Below are 24,012 nucleotides of genomic sequence, written 5' to 3' on the forward strand. Positions count from 1 at the left end.
CAAAATCATGGTAGATTAGCAAACCTATACATTTTTGGAAACGTTATTACATGGAAAATCTGAAAATCAATGTTTACATTTGCCAATTCCGACCAATTCGATTCGACCAATCGACCAATTCCATTCGACCAATTCGACCATTCGACCATTCGACCAATCGCTTCGATCGACCATTCGACCAATTTGATCGATTCGATTCGATTCGATACATCGAATTCGATTCGATCGACCATTCGACCAATTCGATTTGCCAATCAATTATTTGACCGACCTTTGCTTGTGTGGAACGGACTGTGAAAACGATGCGGACTATATTGTCGGATACGACACACAGGACAGTGATGACGAACTCTAAATGGCATATTCTGTAATCGTGTATGTTTGATGCCATTGACTGCCTGTGTATATTTTGTCATTGACTGCCTGTGTAGATGTGAAGTTATGCTGACTGCATGTGTATATATGATTTTGCTGACTGCCTGTGTATGTTTGGTGATATGAATTATTGTGACACATTTTGATGTTATTAACTGCCTGTACAAAATGATAACATGTATTTGATTATGCAACTTATCGCGAATATAAAGACAGTATTTTGCAATTCAAAACCTTTGATTCGTGTCTTACCATTCCCCATAGCACTAATTTGATACTTTCATTGGATTCCTTGTCCCTGAAAATATAGGTTTAGTATATTTGAATTTTTTTTAGGGTAATTAGAGGCAGAAATAGAACAAAATATGTATTTTACAGTGGCCATTTTGAAAATCCAAAATGGCCGCCATACAGGTATCTCTCTAAATGTAAACATTAATTTTTAGTTTCCTTATGCTATAACCTTTCCAAAAATGTATAGGTTTGCTAATCTACCATGATTTTGAAGGAAATATAATTTATTGACATAGTGAACCTGACTATATGTGTATAATCATAAATCATATATAATCCTGAACAATTTTTTCGTGCAAAAATTTTTTTTCAATAATGAAAATTTCAAATTGCCCCTGATCCCAAAATAATTTGAAATACTTCACGTCTAAATATTATTCATTAAAACATGTCCATTCATTTTCAAGTAGAGGCTGTGGATTGATGGACGGACAAAATAAGCCCCAACCAGGCTGTCGCCATTTGATGGTAATAATAACCACTCCAGCAAGAACAATAAGCTTCCAGCAATACCATGTATGGAAGCTAATTATACATCATTACAAAACATTTTTTTAATAACCCAATGTAACAAAGTTATTTTCGTGATATCAAAAAGCAGATAAATACCTTAACCAGGCACTGCCACATAAATACAATGACCACAAATCAGATAAATGAGAATCACATCTAAATCACACACAAAAGGATGTTTGCCAAAAATGACAAAGAACCATGCGAGTCATTAGAAACTATCTATTTTGTGCTCATTTATACAATGCATACCTGAGTCATTAGGACTGCATTTCCCGTTTTGTACATGACAACAGATACGATTCCACGATACATGATGACGGTGACAAGAAATATCATCACCACCGATAGCTAAAAATACAAGCAGAGGAATGACAGTTAACACCAACAAAAAACCCATACAGTATTGTTGCATGGATAGCAACCACCCGATACCCCGATATCCCATACCCCGATACCGTACTCGGAGCAATTATTGAGCGATCTATAATTTCCACGAATCGACATCCGAGTAGTTGAATGTTCATCATATTATGTGCATTTTCTAACACAACAGTTACCACTCTGGATGGTAATGAATTTAATCCTCCAAGGGTAATTAATTAACCCACACTATAGACATGGCAAAATGACAAGATAATGAGGTGCACCATATCCCTTTAAGAAACTAGAACGACACTTGGTAGAGAGCATACCTCCGCCAGGCTGAACAGTTTACCTTTTGTATCCCACTGATAGGCCGGATCTGGATTTGGACCTGAACCAAAATCGAATCGGTTTGTTCTTGTAGCCTAACCAACTCATTCACCAAGTTTTGTCATATTCCGTCCACAACTTTTTGAAATATCTTGCTATATATTGTTGTTGGCCCCATCACTCAATGGTGAAATGGATAAAGCACAACTCCTTTTTCCAGGATTTTAATCAAGCAGTGCTTGACCCTCTCATGTCATAGCATTCCCTACCTCTATCCACGTTATTTTTTATTCCCATTAACCCCACCTAACCTCATTGTTTTTATTAAAGGTTGCTGGATTTCCTCCCATCCTCTCTCTCCTCGTTCCCTGTTTGTTAATTCCCTTCACCTTGTATCCATTTGTGGTCCGATGACCCCAACGTTACTCCGTTGCATTTTTACCCTGCCATTTCACTCTTACACAAACTTAAGGTTTGTAATATAAATAAAAAGCCATGGTTTTAAAGGGGCACTCTGGGATATGGCATCAGATATCCCAATGCATTTTTATCACAGAAGACCGACCTATCTATTCATCAGATACAAGGTAAACGCGTCTTTTCCTAACCATCCATGCACAATCATTGGCCTTTCCATCGACACGCCACCATGGTCACAATATAGAGACCTCAAAGTTAGGAGGTGAATAATTTATTTTAATGACCTTCAGAATCATTGTTGGAATGTATCTCATGTGAACCAGGGAGGCACAATAATAAAACATGTCGACTTTGGATGCCTAAACCAGACTATCAAATTGCAAAGGTTCGCTCACCATCAAAATGATGACCATGGAGCCAGTAATTATGCGAGACAGACGATCCTTCCCTGGAAAGTACGGCTCCTTCACACCCGTAATTGGGTTCTTCTCCATGGCTGGAGCCATTGCCACAAACTCTGGTCTTGGTCTCTCCTGAAATACACACAGCGGTCTCTCTTGGTTGAAGTACGGAAACTGATTGAATAAAAGTTTATTCCCAAGGCATCAAACAACTAATGAGGATGTCTGTATGTGAACGAATCAATACAGAATTGAGTCTCAACTAAAGTGTGGCAAATTCAGTTTCAATTGATGCTTTTAACATTGCAACTACAGGTAAATAGGAACAAACAATATGGTACACAGGGGCGGATCGGAGTTGGATGGAGGGGAGAAGAGGAGAGCGGAGAAGGGCACTTGGCGCGCGCCCCCTCTAAAGCCCTCCTCTCCCATCAAGAGCGATCATTTTTTTTTTTCATAGGTATTAACGTGTATATAACCCAAGATGTGGTCTCGGAATGTGGGATCACAAGATATTCATCACACCATGGCTGATGTTGACCTCAGTGTTCAACGTGGAACTGATTTGTACCATTGAGTTTGCTCCCATGGTGTACACTTGATGATCAACGAATTCCCGGAACCATTGATTTGTCTTCGGAGATGCTTCTTTTCTCCTAACAAATTCATGAACCAAGAAGTGGAATGGTATCCCAAATATCAGAAAATCCAGAGTTTATATCATTATGTTTGAATTCGGCACTCAGTCTGTGTTTTCCATACTGAAGAGCATGATTTTTAACTGTGGGAAATTCTCCAGGGTGTGCAATGTGCATTAAATGTGTTGGAGAATAAAGTTTTGCTATAAGTGATTCACCTTGTCGGAATGATGAAGGTGAATGTTCAACTGATGGGAAAACCGTAATTCTGATCGAATGTCACTTCCATGTCAAACCTTGTTCAATACATCAGACATTGATTTGTTTTGATCATTATGTCATTTGTTTCATTATATGTAATGTCTGATTTTCATTCAATTGGATTTTTAAGATGAGATAATAATTAAAATAAATATTGAGTTTTGAGCATAATACTTATTTATGAAGGTTTGACATGTTATTTTCCAAGTGTATACATATAATACTTATTTTATAATACATATATACATATGTATTATATAGTATACATATACAAATACAAATACAAAATATAGTATACATACAAATATATAGTATACAAAATATACAGTATAATATACTAGCGGGGTCACCCGTGGGATTCCCACAGGTGACCCCGCAAGTTTGCATTGACGTTCGTCGATGGACTCGTTCGCCCGTCTCATTCGTTTTCTTGCTGCATCCTGTTCAAGTCTGCGTTCTTCATCGATCGTCTCATTCATTTTGGAAATAGAAGTTTCCACGCAGCGCATGAATTGTCACGATCCTCAAGAGGAATTTGTCTCGTAATCATCAAATGATAAATGGCAAGTAAATTATATTGTGGAAAATTAAAGATTTCAAATAAACCTATTTAAAGTGTATTCGCACATAACTAATTTTAAAAAACGAAGAAATATCTCTCGGTAATTTCCTGAAACATATTTTACTTCCGGCTAATAATGTTGAATTAAATAAAAACGAAGAAATATATGTCGGCATCATTGTTGACGTTTTTGTGACGACTGTCATCAAACGAAAAAGAAATATATCTTAACGGAAAAGCAAAAGCGAATTTTTAATATATATCGACACGTTGCCGTCGGTGTCATGTTGGGCGGTGTATGATACACCATGACGCGATTTTTAAAAATATATCTCTGCATTTTCCCGCGTGTGTGGAATGTTCTCAATTATTGCTGACACCGAGTCCAAAACCATCGATAAAAATGAAATCATATGGTGAGTTAGATTGGAGATAAAGGCGTGAGAGAGACTCAATGGCCTTGAAGTTGAAGTTACAGGCGTTTGAGAATTCATTTCGTTCTATAAACGGCAACTTTCATTGGATTTCCTTCCCGTTTTTTTTCAACCGAGTCGAAAACTATGTTAGCGACTGTGAAAAATGAAATGATATATCGAATTTTTAATATGTATCGACACGTTGCCGTCGGTGTCATGTTAGGCGGTGTATGATACACCATGACGCGATTTAAAAAAATATATCTGCATTTTCCCGCGTGTGTGGAATGTTCTCAATTATTGCTGACACCGACTCTAAAACCATCGATAAAAATGAAATCATATGGTGAGTTAGATTGGAGATAAAGGCGTGAGAGAGACTCAATGGCCTTGAAGTTACAGGCATTTGAGAATTCATTTCGTTCTATAAACGGCAACTTTCATCGGATTTTCTTCTCGTTTTTTTTCAACCGAGTCTAAAACTATGTTAGCGACTGTGAAAAATGAAATGATATATCGAATTTAAAATAGATATCGACACATTGCCGTCGGTGTCATGTTGGGCGGTGTATGATACACCATGACGCGATTTTAAAAAATATATCTCTGCATTTTCCCGCGTGTGTGGAATGTTTGTGGAAAATTAAAGATTTCAAATAAACCTATTTAAAGTGTATGCGCACATAACTAATAAAAAAAACGAAGAAATATCTCTCGGTAATTTCCTGAAACATATTTTACTTCCGGCTAATATGTTGAATGAAATAAAAACGAAGAAATATATGTCGGCATCATTGTTGACGTTTTTGTGACGACTATCATCAAACGAAATAGTAATATATCATAACGGAAAAGCAAAAGCGAATTTTTAATATATATCGACACATTGCCGGCGGTGTCATGTTGGGCGGTGTATGATACACCATGACGCGATTTAAAAAAATATATCTCTGCATTTTCCCGCGTGTGTGGATTGTTCTCAATTATTGCTGACACCGAGTCTAAAAGTAAAACCATCGATAAAAATGAAATCATATGGTGAGTTAGATTGGAGATAAAGGCGTGAGAGAGACTCAATGGCCTTGAAGTTACAGGCCTTTGAGAATTCATTTCGTTCTATAAACGGCAACTTTCATCGGATTTTCTTCCCGTTTTTTTTCAACCGAGTCTAAAACTATGTTAGCGACTGTGAAAAATGAAATGATTTATCGAATTTGATTTGAAATAAAACTGGGGGAGAGCAAGACACCACGGGCCTACAAAACAGGACTCAAAGCTATGCGAGTTAATAAAATGGTGGATATTTGTTTATAGCCACTCCCAGAATGGGTGGAGCTATGGGTGGAGCTACTCTGCAAACCGAGTAAGCCACACCCCGGACAGACACCCAACAGATAGACAGACAGACAGACAGAATCATCTACGGCTATTATAATATAGATAGTATACAAATATATAGTATACATATATAGTATACATACAAAATACTTATTTTCCAAGTGTATTTATAGAGCGTTCGTTGTCTATATTTAGAATAGTTTTTAGAATTAATGACAAAAAGAGACTCCCACAAAAAATGGTCAACTCGCTCGAATGGATCCACACCTGGTACACATTTAGGTACCAGCAATGCTGATCAACAGGATAAATTATGAGCACATGAAGTTTGGACCTAAAAGAGGTGTCTTGAATATAATATACTCCACTTACTTCTTCCTCCTGAAAGTCCATACAGTCCCAAAGGTGTGCTAGAGTGGCATTCTTCCTTTTCCAGTATTCCAGGAAGGTAACTGCCCAGAAGGACATGAAGATGCTGAAGAACACCGTACCTGGATGATCAAACAGTGACCCCATCTACCGAGAACAGCACAAGAGCACAACATCCCTTCATGAAAATTCAAAACTTGTTGTCCAATCACCATTTCACTTTCCACCTTTTCCTCGCTAAATGTGGGAACGAGTTTAGAGTAGAGCATGGGAGTTGTAGTTCACATGAGATAAGAGCCCCTTGTTCGATTGTCAGGTAAATACTGACAGGTACCTTGGCCATGAAGCAGATGTCAGAAAGATTCCAGACAGTGCAGGCATCACAGAGGGGACACATGAGGTAGTTGTGGGTGCTATTGCAAATCTCCTTCCTGGGAAGTTTTGGATGGGGAAGTAGAGACAATAAGGCAAAGAAAGAAACATTTGAAAGGAGACAGGAGGGAAAATACACTGAATTTGTTTTATTTTAAAACAAGGATAAGGAGATGCCAACAAATGCAATTATACCTATCAATATTGCATCTACCTGTGTGTCACCATCTCAACATTTATTTACGTTTTTGGTGGTTACTTCCGCTACACAAGGTGCACGGAAGTTATGGTTTCACCCCTGTTTGCCTGTCTGCCTGTCTGTTAGCATGATATCTCAAAAAACTATGGACAGATTTGGACAAAACTTGGGGGGCAGGTTTGGTGTGTGACAAGGATGAATGAATTAGATTTTGGTGACGATCTGGATATGGATCCGCAAACGAGAATTTTAAGGTGATTCTTCACCATTGTAGTGATAGGGCTAAAAACGATATTCTCTTTTTTCCTCTTTTTAAGGCCATTTTCCCTGCTAGAACAGGGGTTAGCCTTGTGGGCCCCATGGCAATCATCACGATTCCATTTTTTTGAGGCAATGTTTTTATGGCCGGATGCCCTTCCTGACGCCAACCCTTTAGTCACCTCTAACGACACGCAGGGATACGGTGTACCTATTCTAAAGTGGGGCACACACTGGCACATTCATCCCAGCAAGCTGGTACTCAATTTGCTGACCTCAGAAGGATGACAGGGTGTCAACCCCCCTGGCGTTAATTCAACGATCGACCGGGATTCGAACCCAGGATCCCAATCCAGCACCCTAACCGCTAAGCCAACACCAGGCTAATAATAAAAACGATATAAGGCACGATATCTCAAAAAAGTTTTGAATTTGGATGAAACTTGGTTGACAAGTTGGGTGTGTGACAAGTATGAATTGTTTATCTTTGTTCTGAATTTTATTTTAAAATAGAAATAGACTGATTGGGAAGAGAGACACATGAAGGAAAAGGTGGAGGGGGTAGGGTAAAGGCTAAACAGTTTAAGTTTTGTATCCCACTGATAGCTGATATCTGGATCTGGACCTGAAGCAAAATGTAATTTTGGTCACTTTCCCAACTTGCTTGTTCTTGTCACTTTCCCAACTCATCCATCGAGTTTTGTCTTAATAGGTCCACAAATTTTTGAAATATCATGCTATCTATCAATATATCGTTTTTGGCACTATTACTCAATAGTGAAGAAACACTTAAAAATTCCCACATCCGGATCTTCACCAAAAACTAATCATTTCGTCCTAGTCACATAGCCCAACCTCTCCACCAAATTTCGGCCGAATCTGTCCACAATATTTTGAGACAACCTGTTCACAAACAAATAGACAGACAGAGATGGAACCATAACCTCCATCCACCTTCGGTGGCGGAGGTAATGACATCAGATTCAAATAGAAAAAATGTATACAGCAATGCAGAGTTATAGAAAAATTAAAATATACAAAAGAAAGGTCGAATTCTGACACCCAAAACAAATGTAACAAACACCCCCCAAAACACCAAGGGTGTCTTACAAAAGAACTCACGCTGGTATATTGCTGCTCATCGATTTAAGACCTGACAGGAACACCAGGGTTCCCACAAGGGCAGAAGGAAGAAGCCAGCCAGTGTAGAAACCTGCACAAAATATGGTGGTCAAAGGGTGGGGGTAGGTGGGTTGGGGAGAGGGGAGTAAATGGGCAACGAGACAAAGAAGAACATTTTCACTGAACAAAAAAGGCTTTTTGAGAACTATAGAGAGAATCTTAAGAAGAAAACAGCACCCAGCCACGCGAAGTATATGGCGATCTTCTCCCCAAAGTACTCGCGGATATGGTCAAGGGGCTGGTAACGGAACCAGCAGCCCCAATGTGCCCAGTACGAGTACAGCACCTGTCTGGCATTGAGCTTCTCTGGAAGTAATGAAGAGGTTTGACCATCATATGGGCCCTGAGGACAGAAAGACAAAGTCAAGACAGGTGCACACTACTAATCCAGATGGTAACTTTGGGTAGTGCCGAGAATGACTTCCAAACTAAGGTTACATTTAGCGTAGTCTTGTAAAGTGTGCCTGAAAACAATCATCAAATGTTAGGATTGTTTTATTCCACATTTTGAAGGAGACATCAAACTCAGACCCAATTTTCTCATCAACACAGGGTCTGAGTTTGATAAAAAACTGGCTGCTACCTCCTTCGTTGAAGCTCCGCAAAGCTAAGAATTCCATACCGGATATATCCTGCTTTTCTTTTGTCGTTTCATTCCTGTGTTGTTGATTGTCTTGTAAACACATGCAAAATTTACTTTACCAATTCCTTTTTTATTCCTAACTTTTATCATCTTCTTGATACATTTTTGGTATGTATTATTGTATCTGAGTTAGCCTCAGCTGGAAAGCATGTCGCATTGTCTCAAGACTGATGTCAGGGATTTACCCCCCAGCACTCCCCCTGGGTTGATAATTTGACCAAACTCAGACAGTTACAGGAGAATTTATTAAAGGTACCGGGGATACATACATGTACATGGGAGAGCTGCCGTATAAGCTAGGAACGGACCAGCTTCTCAATCAAAACATATCAGGCCAGGGATTTTATACTCCACAGGAAATAATGAAAGGAAACTTCAAAGACACGTGCCTCATACAGTTTATTTTATCCTGGGTTCCATCTCACTCTTCCTTCCAGGACTTCAGGAAGCAGTGCACTGCCATCTCTAGTCATCCCCAATACTGCCCCATGATCTATATTACCCCCATTCACTTTTCTGAGCTCAACCATTTTACTTGCTATTTTCAGTTTGGTCGGGTCATTCCTTTAGGATTTTCTTGATCAATCACATTTCCTTGATGTTTGTCCTAGTGTCAGTTATACCTTGCTCTTCCAAAATCCTTGTTCCTGCATAGAAAAGAAAATTAAGGAATGGAAAGTACAAGTTCACCTCATGCAGAGGAAAGGCAGCCGAGTAAACTCCTTCATTCATCAGGCGATCAATGCCAATCTCTGCTCGCTTCCTCTTCCCATAAACTGTCTGGGCAAGAATTTCGTACACCTGACAAGAAAGAGATGGCATTTATGAGGAGACTTTCCCAAAAGTTATTTATACATCTCGATTAACTGCAAGAGCCATAAAAATGCAGTAACTCCATAGCTGATCAGTTTTATAAGTCGTTGGTAACCTGCTAAGCTTTCAAGTCCTTACATGTTATCAATTGAGCGTGTTGATTAATTTGCAAACTGAACAAAGGCCGCGCTTAATAATTGTTAAAGGAAATAAAGTCAAGCTTTAAGTTAGACATCAGCCTGAATCCCTCTCTCCTGACCTCTGCGGCCTAAAAAGACTCGTCTACGTAGTGCAAAATGCTATATTGAAACGACTCACAATCCTTTGTCGTTGAGTCGTGCTGAAGTACGTGTCCTGATTCCCACTCCCTAGGAACCTGGGAAAGAAAGAGGGTGGAAGGGTAAATTAAAAATTAATCAGTGGCCAATAATCCATGACTTTGCTGACACTGTCAGTTGATGTCCATGTTTACTTTCAACCAGTGTTCGTTGTTTTAAAGCCTGGTGTTGGCTTAGTGGTTAGGGTGCCGGCTTGGGATCCGAGGATCCTGGGTTTGGATCCCTGTCGATCGCTGAATTAACACCAAGGGGTTGACTCAGCCTGTCATCCTTCCGGGGTCGGCAAATTGAGTACCAGTTCACTGGTAATTCCCTGTGTGTCGCAAGAGGCGACTAACAGGGTTGGCGGCAGGAAGGGCATCCGGCCATAAAACATTGCTTCAAAAAGGGGACCACGGTGCCCAAAAAAGCCCAACTCCTGCTCTGTGAGCAAAAATGGCCTCTAAAGGTGGTTCTTTTTCTTTTTCAGTGTTCGTTGTTTTGTCCAAAAGGTAAGAGCTGCATTACACGTTTATCATACAACTTAGTTGTCCATTCGTCCTTTACAGTTTTTCAGTGTCTCTGTTCCAATGTGTGTCGGTGCGTTCAAAGCAGTCGCTAGGTAATGAATACACTGGATGGTTTTGAATTTGGTGAAGGTACTGTCACATAATGAAATATTAGTGATCCATCTCCCCTCCACAGAATCTGCCCAGGTTCAATCATTGGGGTTAACATACAACTGAAGGGCTGTGGACTGAAGGACACAAAATGCTGCCTGTAAAGCTCCAGGATGACAATCGAGTGCTGGGCAGGGAATCAAACATTCAAACCCAGACCATACATTTCAAAGGCAAGTATGCTACCTATGAACTATCCTCACGGGCCTTTTAAATGTTTTGAAAGTGTTTAAAGCAGTAATTACCTCCATCACTGAAGGTGGACAGAGGCTATGTTTTGACCCGTTTGTTTGTATGTCTGTCTTTCTGTTTGTGAGCAGGATATTCCGAAATGGTGTGGACGGATTCGGAAGAATCTTGGTGGATAGGTTGGGTGTGTGAGACAAGCTGGAATTGATTAGATTTTGGTGAAGATCCAGATCCGAGTTCGGATACTACAATTATAAAGTAATTCTTCACCATTCTTTTTTTTTTTTTTTTTTTTTTGTATACTGAATCGAGGCTCGTGAAAGAGCTAACATTTACTTCACAAACAAATCAACCAGACAAACAAAATATATAAAAAGAGGGAGCGGAAAAACAAGATTGTGAGAGAGGGGGAAGCACACAAACACAACATTTGAGAGCAGGGAGATGTGTGGAAGGGAGAGGGCTTGGGGGGCGGAGGCGTGGGAAGGGGGGAGGGGGAGGGAGAAGTATAAAACACAAGGACACCAAGGACTTCCAGGACAGAAGTTGGTATTTCAAAAAAGTGGAATTGGGGGGAAATTAGCGGGGGTAGAAAAGATCACGGTTTTGGATGGGGGAAGATAAGAGATGGTGGTGAACAGCTGTTTTAAAGACCTGGAGTGTGGAGTGGGATTGAAGAGAGTGAGGGAGTTTGTTCCAGAGGTGGGAGAAAAGAGGAATGAAGGAGTGAAGGTGAGCAGAGAGTCTTGATTTTGGCAGTTTAACCATAAGAGGGTTGCAGGCAGATCTTGTGCGACCTGTAGGAATATGTGCGGGACAGAGCCCAGAGAGAGCTGGGGGGGCAAGGCCAGAGAGGAGTCGGTAGAAGACGGAAAGACCACCAACCTGCCTGCGGTGAGTGAGTGAGAGGCCCTTGGAGTTAGCTTCATCGCGGGAGATTCCAATGATTCTGAATGCTTTGGTTTCAACAGCGTGAAGTCGAGCTTGGTGTGAGGCAGGAGCACCAGCCCAGAGGGGAGAGCAGTATTCCATTGAGCTGCGGATGAAAGCCTTGTATGTGGTGAGGAGCTCAGGTGTGCCAAGGAAGGACTTCGCACGACGGAGGATGCCCAGTCGGCGACTGGCTTTGGAGGCCAGATTTGAAATGTGGTTTTCCCAGGAAAGATCATGGCAGATAGTGGGACCCAAAAGCTTGAGTGACAGAACTTCTTGGAGAGGATTATTCAGAAAGTGGATGGGAGGGTTGTCCAGTCGGTCTTTTCGGAGAGACATCGTAAGAGTGTGAGATTTGTCAGGATTGAAAGACATGTTCCACTTGATTGCCCAGTCTGTGATTTTGTCCAGGTCTGCAGAGAGTGAGGAGGCTGCAGACTGCCGATCTGAGGGATGATGAATGGAGCGACAGAGAGTAGAGTCATCAGCAAAGAGATACAGAGGATTTTCAAGAGAGTCAGAGAGATCATTGATGAAGACCAGAAAAAGCACAGGGCCCAGAACACTGCCTTGTGGAACTCCAGCCTGAACAGGAAGAGGAGATGAGAGAAACCCATTCAGGGCCACACGTTGACTACGACTAGAGAGGAAGTCCGCCAGCCATGCGTGGAGATTTCCATGGATACCAAAAGAGGAGAGTTTGGTGAGCAGAGCGGGGTGCCAGACCGTATCGAAGGGCCACACATAGGGCCAACATACGGTGATACAGCACCATATCTCAAAAAGTTATGAATGGGTTACAACAAACCTTGGTGGGAGAGTTAGGTATGTGACAAGAACAAGTCAATAAGATTTTTGGTATGTGACAAGGACGAATAGTCTGGATGCAAAACCGGCCAATCAATAAGCTACAACACAAAGCATAAACTGTTCAGCCTGGCAGAGGTGTGCGCTCTACCGAGTGGCGTTCTAGTTACCTTCACCACCGAAGGTGGATGGATGTTATGTTTTTACCTCTGTCTGTTTGTTTGTCTGTCTGTGAACAATATATCTCAAAAAGTAGTGGACAGATTCGGACGAAATTTGGCAGAGAGGTAGTGTATGTGACAAGGACGAAATTATTAGATTTTGGTGAAGATCCGGAATTTTTTTAGTCATTCGGATCCGGCTAGTAAAAATTTAAAAGTCATTCTTCACCATTGGACCAAAACCGACATATAGCAGGATATCTCAAAAAGTTATGGACGGATTTGGACGAAACTTTGTGGACCGGTTGTGTGTGAGACGAGGCCGAATCGATTCGATTTTGGTGAAGAATATGGATTCGGATACGATAATTATTTGATTTACAAGTGATTCTTCACCATTGAGAGATCGGGCAAAAAGAAATATGTAACATGGTATTAAAAAAGTTATAGACTAGTTATGACTAAACTTGGGTGACAAGAACAAGCCGATTAGATTTTGGTTCAGGTCTTGATCCAGATCCGGCCTATCAGTGGGATACAAAACACAAACTGTTCAGCCTGGCTGAGGTATGCTCTCTACCGAGTGCCGTTCTAGTTATAAATGCATTAATTCATCTTGAATGCTTTTTAAACACCTTAAGTGATTATGAAAACGAGATTTTAGAGAAAAACAAATAAAAAGCCTCACCTACTAATCTTTGACTTGCGGAAGAGGCAAGTGTAGTAACTGAGAGGTTTGTTGGGCACGTCTTGGTGGAGGATGTTTGGGATGTTGAGCCGGCCCAACAACCTCTCAGACCAATTTTCTATCGTTACAGGTCGTGCCTGGGACACACAAATATGACAAATCACTACTTGTAATCTCAGTGGATAGAGGCATAATATCTGAGTAATGTAATGGCTTTCCATTTGATTACAGTCAATAAATCTGCTACACTGATGTGTTAGGACTCTTTCGGTTCGTAATCAGGCAAAGACCCACTTAATGTTGGAAGACGCATTGTTTTTAAGATTCTTAGATAATGTTGGAATATTTTTTTCTGAACCAGCTATCAAGGGTATCCTCAAATCTAATGCACAATATTCCCAGCATCAAACTACAAAGGCATATTTCATGTAATTTGAAATACTGTATATATATATATATACAGACTTGGCATTTAATATGGAATATTTTTTTTTTCTTGACTTGGGTTTACTTTCTTAACTCAGTATATCAATCTGGTGAGTTTCTTTTACACTTTGGTGATTTATTTGTTAAAAGAACCATGTCGCTGATTGTCTGTCGCAGCAAGAAGTCAACAACAGGATTATATCACAGGTGGCGTGGCAAAATGTACGGACAGGTGCATTTGATGATTGGCTTCACAGTCGGGTATACAAGGGTTGTTGCGTTCTGTATTAGTGGAAAACAACTGCTGCACGTCTCCAAAAGTTATTGCCGCTTCCTCTGGAGATGGTCCGTCAACTCGACAATGCTGTTTGTCATGGAGTGGTAGCTTTACGAAATTACGGCATGAAACAGCGTGCTATTGCTCGGCAGTATGGCATCACTCAAGGTCAGGTGTCAAATATCCTGAAACGAAATGCTCAGAGGGGTGTCCCTACTCCAATCCCGAGGCCAGGACGTCCCCGCAAAACCACAAGGAGGGATGATCGCCAGCTGAACCGGTTAGTCCGCAATGGCCGTACCAAGTCAGCTAATCGGCTTAGGGCTGAGTGGCAGCAACTGACAAATGTGCCTGCATCCAGAAAGCTAGTCAACCAACGACTGGTTCCAGCAGGCTATTGTGCCAGGCGTCCTCTGAGAAAGCCACGCCTGACCAGACAACACCGCCAGCGCCGATTGCAGTGGGCCAGAGAGCACCGTCAATGGCAGCCAGGACACTGGAATCATATGATCTTCAGTGACGAGTCTAGATTTCTGGTCTATCGTCAAGATGGCCATGTCCGAGTGCGCAGACAAGTGCATGAAGCCTACAACAAAGATTGTATAGTGCCAAGAGTCCTAGCTGGAGGTGGTGGGGTGACCGTTTAGGCTGCTTTTCATGCAGGGGGCAAATCTGACCTGATTGTTCTGAATGGAAACCTGAACCAGTTCAAGTACAGGGCCATTCTGGAAGAAACATTGCTTCCATTTGCTCGTGCAGTCTTTCGAGGAAACTTTGTCTTCCAAGATGCCAATGCACGGCCTCATCGTGCTCGCATGATCCAACACTTTCTTGCTGACCATGGTGTAGAGCATATGGAGTGGCCTGCCATGTCCCCGGATATGAATCCGATAGAGAACTTGTGGGTAGAATTAACACGTCAAATCGACCACTTGGACCAGCAGCTTACCTCTGTGCGTGAATTGCAGCAGGCTATTGTTACTGCATGGCAAGCAATTCCTGTCCAAACCTTGGCAAATCTCGTGAACAGCATGCCTCGACATGTACGTGCTCTCCTGAATGCTCGTGGGGGTTACACGAAGTACTGAACTGTAATTTTACTGTCCGTAATCCCAGTCATAATTTAGCTTTTGTTTTTGTTGAATTTTTTTTTGGCTAATGTGCAAAATAAATAAAAAGATACTTCTGGAAAACGTACAGAAGTTTAATACAGTACTGTCCTTGAATTGAGTTCGATATCAGTTTACATCACTTTCAAGGATCAATTTATTTGCTTCGAAATGTCAAATGTGGTTTTTGTTTCTTTTAAAGGTCACATTAACAAAATCTAGAATAATTTCAACATAATTCCAATGAACTTTTGGTTCTAAGTCATCTTGAAAAGTAAGTTCACCCCCACAAAAAAAATATTCCATATTAAATGCCAAGTCTGTATATATATATGTATATATATATATATATATATATATATATATATATATATATATATATATATATATATATATATATATATATATATATACTCCTTTAGGTGGTAGTGAGGTGTTTTTAATAACGTGGCTGTGAGGTGTCTTTCATAACATAGTAGTGAGGTGTTTTTAATAACATAGTAATGAGGTGTTTTTAATAACGTGGTGTTGAGGTGTTTTTAATAACATAGTAGTGAGGTGTTTTTAATAACGTGGTGTTGAGGTGTTTTTAATAACATAGTAGTGAGGTGTTTTTAATAACGTGGTGTTGAGGTGTTTTTAATAACGTGGTGTTGAGGTGTTTTTAATAACGTGGTGTTGAGGTGTTTTTAATAACGTGGTGTTGAGGTGTTTTTAATAACGTGGTGTTGAGGTGTTTTTAATAACGTGGTGTTGAGGTGTTTTTAATAACATAGTCGTGAGGTGTTTTTAACAACGTGGTGGTGAGGTGTTTTTAATAACGTGGTGGTGAGGTGTTTTTAATAACGTGGTGTTGAGGTGTTTTTAATAACATAGTAGTGAGGTGTTTTTAATAACATAGTAGTGAGGTGTTTTTAATAACGTGGTGTTGAGGTGTTTTTAATAACATAGTCGTGAGGTGTTTTTAATAACGTGGTGTTGAGTTGTTTTTAATAACATCGTCGTGAGGTGTTTTTAATAACGTGGTGGTGAGGTGTTTTTAATAACATAGTCGTGAGGTGTTTTTAATAACGTGGTGGTGAGGTGTTTTTAATAACATAGTCGTGAGGTGTTTTTAATAACGTGGTGTTGAGGTGTTTTTAATAACATAGTAGTGAGGTGTTTTTAACAACGTGGTGTTGAGGTGTTTTTAATAACATAGTCGTGAGGTGTTTTTAACAACGTGGTGGTGAGGTCAGGTATTTAATATCATTATGACAATACAGCAACTCACGTACAGTCATTATCCTCAATGAAAACAAGCCCGTTCCTTTGGAGCCACGCGTGGTGAGCCGAGTGCAGCGATCGAGCCGATCCATGCTCGTATTGTGGCGGGCACCACACTTCAGTATATAATATATATATAAAATATTTAGCTGTCTTTTTGTCTGAAATCTAAGAGGTATAGATAGACACCATGGTCCCATTGAAAGGAGTAGGCGTTTGTACAAGTACCTTGGAAAAACAATCAAACCTCAACATATGAATTAGACCCTTTCACATCTATAGCTGTTGTGACGCTCGAGTGAGAGATTCTAATGGAAGATCATACGAGATCATGTAGAATCAAGTTCTAACAAACTTTATAACCATGAATGTCAATAAAAACGAGAACTAAGTATACATTTCTCCCAAAGCCATTATGACATAGAGGCACTAAAAATAGCTTTTGATTTTGGTGAATTACCTTCTGATTAGTCAAGTGTAAACTAGGCTGATCCGTCTACCTGTTTATAGATCTTTGCTTCGACTACTGCAAGAGGAATCATGATTGAGGACAAAGTAGGGTCCCTTTACCTGCAACGGTGCACGCATACACAGCTCCTCTGCATAGTAGACAAGCACATCCCATGGAGCACTCAACTTCAGGTAATGGATGTGTTTCTTCTCACTCCTCATGACTTCCTGTTTCCATAGCAATAAAAGGTTATGATTAACATTACAATCACTACCACTTGCTACCAATGCACCACACAGTGGGCCAAGCTGGTGGCAAGGTCACAATTGGATTCAGATGTTGAGACAAAATAAATCAAAGCTAATCTAAATAAACTGAAATCTTCACATTACGTTGCAACATTGTAAAGATTATTACAATACTTATCATGCGCCTTTCTAAATAATATATTGCAACGAAAATGGTCTCGGGGAAGGGTTTTGTAAATTTTGAAGATACAGGTGCCCATGGAGAGGATCCGTGGGGAATATTGCCAAAGAATCACAGAAAACACATGGAATTGCCACTCTTTTTCCACCAATGCTTCCGGAGCACTCACTGTCAACCATAGGAGCACCAATGGCCTGCTCACGAGAGAGTCTTCCTCCAATGGGGGGACAAATCCATGTCCTCTATTATAAACACCACTGGGGGCGTAGTAACACAATTATATAAATGAACAGGAATATAAATAATTAATTGACATATGTGGAAAAATGTGTGGGAAAATTGCATGCTTGGTCAGGGTTGCCCAGATAACTCAGATGGCAGAGCACTGGTACAGTTCACCAGAAGACCTAGGTAAGGTTCACCAGAGGACATGGGTATGGTTCACCAGAGGACATGGGTATGGTTCACCAGAGGACCTGGGTACGGTTCACCAGAGGACCTGAGTACGGTTCACCAGAGGACCTGGGTACGGTTCACCAGAGGACCTGGGTACGGTTCACCAGAGGACCTGGGTACGGTTCACCAGAGGACCTGGGTACGGTTCACCAGAGGACCTGGGTACGGTTCACCAGAGGACCTGGGTACGGTTCACCAGAGGACCTGAGTACGGTTCACCAGAGGACCTGGGCACGGTTCACCAGAGGACCTGAGTACGGTTCACCAGAGGACCTGAGTACGGTTCACCAGAGGACCTGAGTACGGTTCACCAGAGGACCTGAGTACGGTTCACCAGAGGACCTGAGTACGGTTCACCAGAGGACCTGGGTTCAATTCCCGGTCTGGGCATGTAATTTTCCCTCACATGTCAATTAATCAATGCATTCCAAACTTCTTTCATCTCTGGTTTAGCATAGACTAGATTTTGTCTTTTACAAAGGAGGCATTTTTGTTTTGTTCCTTTTCTCCTCTTTGCGAGTTAGACTTGGGACGAGTCTGAGAAGAAGGATGAGGCAACGTAACGAAAATGGCTTTGGAGAAGGGACAATTGATTAGATTAGTTAGCCATCTCCTTGTGTATGTGTTAAAATTAGCTATCCATTCAATTACCTCTATTAGCGTCACCAGAGACCGAGTGTTTAGATAATACCTCATCATCCTTTAATCCCTCTGTGATGTTTTACTATTCATTTGCTATGCTTTCCTCTTTTGCTCCCCTTTGGAGCATCCTTCTGGTACAGGGTTGTGTTTGATCGGACTTGTTCCACCTGATGATATGTGAGAGAAGTCACGTGGCCGGTCGCGCATTGTAGTCATTTGGATTAAAACTTCGAGGTTTCTCTGAAAATCCAATGAACAGCAGTTTTCTCATGGATGGATCACTCGGCTGGCTGTGCACCAATTGGTTAGCTCGCACGTGTCCGGACCAATGAGGTTCGTGCTATTGGAGGGAGTGTGAATAAATTGTTGCTCGGGATGAGAGAAGATAAGTGGTCGGCGAACTCAGAGAGAAGGGAGCAGACCGGCACCACGGGGAGAGCGAAAGGATCATTCCCTCCGTGCTACAACAAATGTGGGAAGCACCACCACGAGAGAGAGTTCATCCTAGTTACTGCAGCGAGCGCATCACCACAAAGGAGAACTCAATCCTGTCACTGCAATGGGGACATGGGGACATGGGGACATTGCGAGCTGTGCTGTACTGTGGGAAGTTCAATTAATTCAGTGCACCGTTACCCTTCTATATTTCCTCCCACCATCGTTCTATCCTTCCATGTGTGTCTGTGTGACCAAGGCTTCGTTTTAAGTTCGGAGTCCATTTGTGTTTTGGAGTCAAGCATGTGTCAAGCCTGGTGTTGGCTTAGCGGTTAGGGTGCCGGCTTGGGATCCTATGATCCTGGGTTCTGAATCCCGGTCGATTGCTGAATTAACTCAGGGGGGGGCGGGGGGGGGGGTTGACTCAGCTTGTCATCCTTCCGAGGTCGGCAAATTGAGTACCAGCTTGCTGGGATGAATGTGCCGGTGTATGCCCTGGTTTAGAATAGGTACACCGTATCCCTGCGTGTCGGAAGAGGTGACTAAAGGGTTGGTGTCAGGAAGGGCATCCGACCATAAAAACATTGCCTAACCCCCGCTCTGGCAGGGAAAATGCCCTTAAAAAAGGGAATTTTTTTTTTTAGTCAAGTGTGTGTCACCATGCAGTCATTTCCCCTCATTTCCTGCTATTGATTTCACGATCCTTATCCATCATTCATTAAACAAGAAATGCCTGTTTTATAATTGATGCATGCTTGCTTTTTATTCTTGAACTCAACCGTCCCACGTACGTATATAAATTGAATAAGTGCGCACTTGGAATGAACGTGCACAAACAAAATTTGCTTCGTCTCAGCAAAATAAAATCAGTCTCAACTCAATCAAAGACCTCCCTACCGCTAAGCTGGCCTGCAGAGTTTATCTCCGGGGGTATCGGGGTAGCAAGACCGTTACTGTTACAATACGTTAATGCAACTACTATTGCACCAACACAACTTCCTGCTGCCACCAACTATAACCAGTGGATGACATTTGTCACCACCGAAGCATTGGAGAACATGGGAAGTAGCATGACATCACAAAACATAATGTAAGTGAAGGTTTTAATCCAACGGGTGGAATGAGTTGAGTTAACAGAAGGATAATAAACTGCCGCTGCTGTTACTGACAAAGTTGCGCTTCGCCCACATAACTTCCTCCCACTACATTCTCACCAACGCAGATCCACTGTGCCCAAGATTGACATATTACAGGTGCTGCAGAAACGGTATAAAATTAATGGGTTTGCGTTATGAAGTACATAGTGGGAGTGAATTTTTTCACGCATCACCTCTTCCATCAGAAGGCCAGCCTTCTGAAGGTTCAGCACAAACTTCTTCCTCCATCTGTCTTGTTTTTCATCACCTCCTTCCAATGGCGCTTCAATGTCCTCTCGGTCCATGTCCTGGTAGCGCTTGCCGCTTCGCCGACGCCGACGATCCGACACCTTCACTTCCCATACCAACACAAAGTCTGTGCAAGGCATGGGGGTGAAGAAGCACACCATTTGACACCAATTCAACAACATAGCAAGTGGACAGCTTGTATGGACAAACACGATTGGTGAAGTTCATTTTAAAATAAAAATGCGTTAACGTTTCAGACAACGCAGCAGGGCAGACTATTTCATTCGTGCAGCAATCGCCCATTATCTGAAATCTGCGGATATTGACTTCCTATCAAACATTTCCCATTTCATTTCCTGTATGCCTCAAAATCAAATTTTCCATGCAGGTGCACTACATGACTTAGGCCGATTTTCATTGAGTGACCTGTATTAGACAAACAATGTGCCCAGCTTGACTCGAAATTGCAAAAGCATTTTTATGGGGAAAAAGAAGGAGACTCAAACCTCGGTCCTATAAAATAGATGACGTCATTAAGTAAGCTGTAGTGTCAAGGCTAAAGTGCCCCCAAGGCAGTGTTCTTGTCCCAATCCTATTCCTAATCCTCATCGACAATCTCTCTGACTTTCTGGGAAATCCTCTTCATCTCTTTGCTGATGATTCCACCCTCTGCCATGACATCCCTCATCCTGACATTCTTCGTTATATGAAGTCCTTCCTTGGCACAACCTAACTCTTATCCACCTACAATACCTTCATCCACAGTTTTATGTAAAACTGCTTTCCCCTCTGGGCTGGTGCTCCTGCCTCACATATTGCTCAATTTGCCACCATGGAAACCAAGGTCTTCACGATCAATGCAATTTCCGATGATGAAGCTGGGTCTATGGATCTATGACTTTCCCTTCACAGACAGTTTGGTGGTGTCTCTGCCTTCTACCACCTCTTTGCTGGTCTTGCACCCTCTTCTCTTTGCATGCTTTGGCCCCAGCTTCCCCCTACGCCCAGGTTTCTGTGGGGTGCATGTGATACACCAGCAACCCCCATTCTGGTGAAGCACATCTGCAAGCCGTTAGTGTTTAGATAAACTTTCATACATAAAAATTGTTCAACTGTCCTTCCGAGTCTGTTTTCCAATGCTCTTCTTTCAAGGCCTTTACTTATCTGCCATGTTTCCCTCAGTTTTTCTATTCCCATCGACACGTTGTGCCCCTTTCTCCTGAAACTCCTCACTTCATGCTGTGGTGCATCCATGTGTACTCATCCACCTGTTTTCCCTTCCTCCCACTTTGTCTGTTGACCCCTTGTCCCCTCTGTTTCTGTTCGACACTTGTGAAAAAGATTGCAGTGACTGGTATGGAGCTGTTGCTTTGCTCTGCAAACAACACTCCTTCACCATCCTCTATCACCAGCCTGCGAACTACACACTATCCACAGGGCAAAGGGTTGGGTTGAAGGTCAAATAAAACTGTGAAAAATCCCCACAACTGATTTCATTGTCCAATCTGGATAACAATCTTCTTGGAATTTCAAAAAAAATCATCCTAAAATACCCTATGCAATTTGCTGTTTGTCTGATGAGTTTTGACCGCGATATATTCATTTGTTACTTATCCAATCTTAACCAAACTTGACAGGAGGACTGAGGGACACACAATGAAGGTTGCAGCAAATTCATTTGTCACCCTCCCCAAGGGGCTTTTCTCTGCCAATGGGGTTGCGTGTTGAGGTGTATATCTGCGTTAAGATAGCTTTATCGTGGCGTTTTTCCAAGGCCGTTTCTAATAACAAAAGCATAATATTAATGTTATTAAAAACAAAATGAATACTAATAATGTCTCCCCCTCCCCGTGGGGTTTTTTCCTCCTTGAACAAATGCTGTGTTAACGTGTATATACAGCTTATCGACTTATCTTGCCATTTTCGTGGGTGCACCTCCACCAGCGGTAAAAATATTATAAACCACAAACACGTTTCATTGCCTTTTGAAACAGTCGCTAATGCTGATTAACACAAAACTAAAAGAAATTAGGAGGAATCCCGACATCTGTGAGGTACATTTTACTGATGGAACTGAGCGAAGATCTACTGCAATCTATATACTCCACAAGGGTTGATAAGATGACCCTTCCTGCCGCTAACGTGGCATTTTTCGTGACGCTTTTCCAAGGCCGCTTCTAATAACAAAAGTAAGTAATAACATTTATGATAATAGCATAATATTAATGTTAAAAACAACATGCCCCTCCTGAAGGGGTTTTGTAACTTGCATTATCCCCCACCCCGACATCCTCACAGAAGTAAATTTTATTATCAAGCATTTAGAATAGTGAGGCATGGTCTGATCTTTTCAATGACCTGATCTAACATAAGTGATGGTCGTAATAATTGGCAATAATAATAAGCCTGGTGTTGGCTTAGCGGTTAGGGTGCCGGCTTGGGATCCAAGGATCCTGGGTTCGAATCCCGGTCGATCGCTGAATTAACGCCAGGGGGGTTGACTCAGCCTGACCATCCTTCTGAGGTTGGCAAATTGAGTACCAGCTTGCTGGGATGAATGATCACGGTGTGTACCCCGATTTAGAATAGGTACACTATCCCTGCGCATCGTAAGAGCATGACCAAGGGTTGGCGTCAGGAAGGGCATCCGGCCATAAAAAACATGGCCACAAACAGGGAACCATGATTGTCATGGGGCCCGCAAGGCTAACCCCCGCTCTAGCGGGGAAAATGGCCTTAAAACGATCATTCATTCATTCATTCATTCAATAATAAGGACAAAAACATGACTTCTTCTTGCCACTTCCATAGGGAACGGTGTGCTAGTAAGAGGAAATAAAAGAAAATGTGATGCTGTAATTTTGAACCACTGTAATAAAGGGTACTTTTGTCAAAATGTGCATCATCATGGGAGACAAATTTTGAAAATGACCAAGCCCATACTTTAAATGGTCCCTAACAGATCGTGCAATACGTGCCTTTCAAAATGATATAATCCGCCCCAGAATGCTCGGCGCACATGCGCAGAAACCCAGGGAAACGGTGGTGTTTGGGGCATTCAGTGAATGCTCGCAGCGTCACACCACCACGCAGTGGCGTAGTTAGGGCTTGTTGTGCGCAGGGCCAAAAGTCAACACTGGCGCCCCACAGGCACTGTCATAGTCAGGAATTTCTATTGGGAGGGGTGGGGGGCATATAAAAGAGCCTAAAGCTCCCCCAGCGGGTTCAGCAGCAAAGTTAAGCTCCCCTACTCTTTCTGAAGAACATCATGGGATATTTAATGTCCACCAAATAATGTTGGCAGACAGGACACCCAGTTTAAATCCATCTGAGGTACGACACACATTGATGACTCACCCTGACTGTGAAACACTTGGATGACAGTTTGGATGTTGCTGGGTCGGGATTCAAACCCAGGCTAGACAGCTGAGGGGCGAGTGTGTGTACCTCCAGGAAATCCTGCCAGCCAAACATACTCTGAGGCCTCTCACCACATTTACCCTTTTGTCAAGACCCTTCTTCACTTTTTTCCCTTTGTGATATGACAAAGTGTAATAAGATAGAAAAATATAAATTTGAAAGCAAATAAGTTTATATATTATAGAAAGCTC

At 41.8% G+C, this 24,012-nt stretch overlaps 1 protein-coding gene across 1 annotated transcript in view; it reads right to left on the minus strand.

Moving 5' to 3' along the window:
• The window catches only part of LOC137430368 (anoctamin-7), a 75,069-nt gene that overhangs the window by 48,978 nt on the left and 2,079 nt on the right, over positions 1-24,012 (minus strand). The window contains exons 3-13 of the mRNA XM_068121191.2: positions 20,347-20,528; positions 17,174-17,281; positions 13,526-13,662; positions 10,069-10,126; positions 9,628-9,738; positions 8,472-8,637; positions 8,235-8,325; positions 6,618-6,714; positions 6,287-6,430; positions 2,694-2,831; positions 1,435-1,533 (exon numbers count right to left, since the gene is read on the minus strand). Of these exons, the coding sequence (XP_067977292.2) occupies positions 1,435-1,533; positions 2,694-2,831; positions 6,287-6,430; positions 6,618-6,714; positions 8,235-8,325; positions 8,472-8,637; positions 9,628-9,738; positions 10,069-10,126; positions 13,526-13,662; positions 17,174-17,281; positions 20,347-20,528 (1,331 nt within the window). The remainder of the gene's footprint in view (positions 1-1,434; positions 1,534-2,693; positions 2,832-6,286; positions 6,431-6,617; positions 6,715-8,234; positions 8,326-8,471; positions 8,638-9,627; positions 9,739-10,068; positions 10,127-13,525; positions 13,663-17,173; positions 17,282-20,346; positions 20,529-24,012) is intronic.

The sequence above is a fragment of the Myxine glutinosa genome, chromosome 6 (genome assembly GCF_964187855.1).
Source record: "Myxine glutinosa chromosome 6, kmMyxGlut1.1, whole genome shotgun sequence".
Lineage (NCBI taxonomy): Eukaryota > Metazoa > Chordata > Myxini > Myxiniformes > Myxinidae > Myxine > Myxine glutinosa.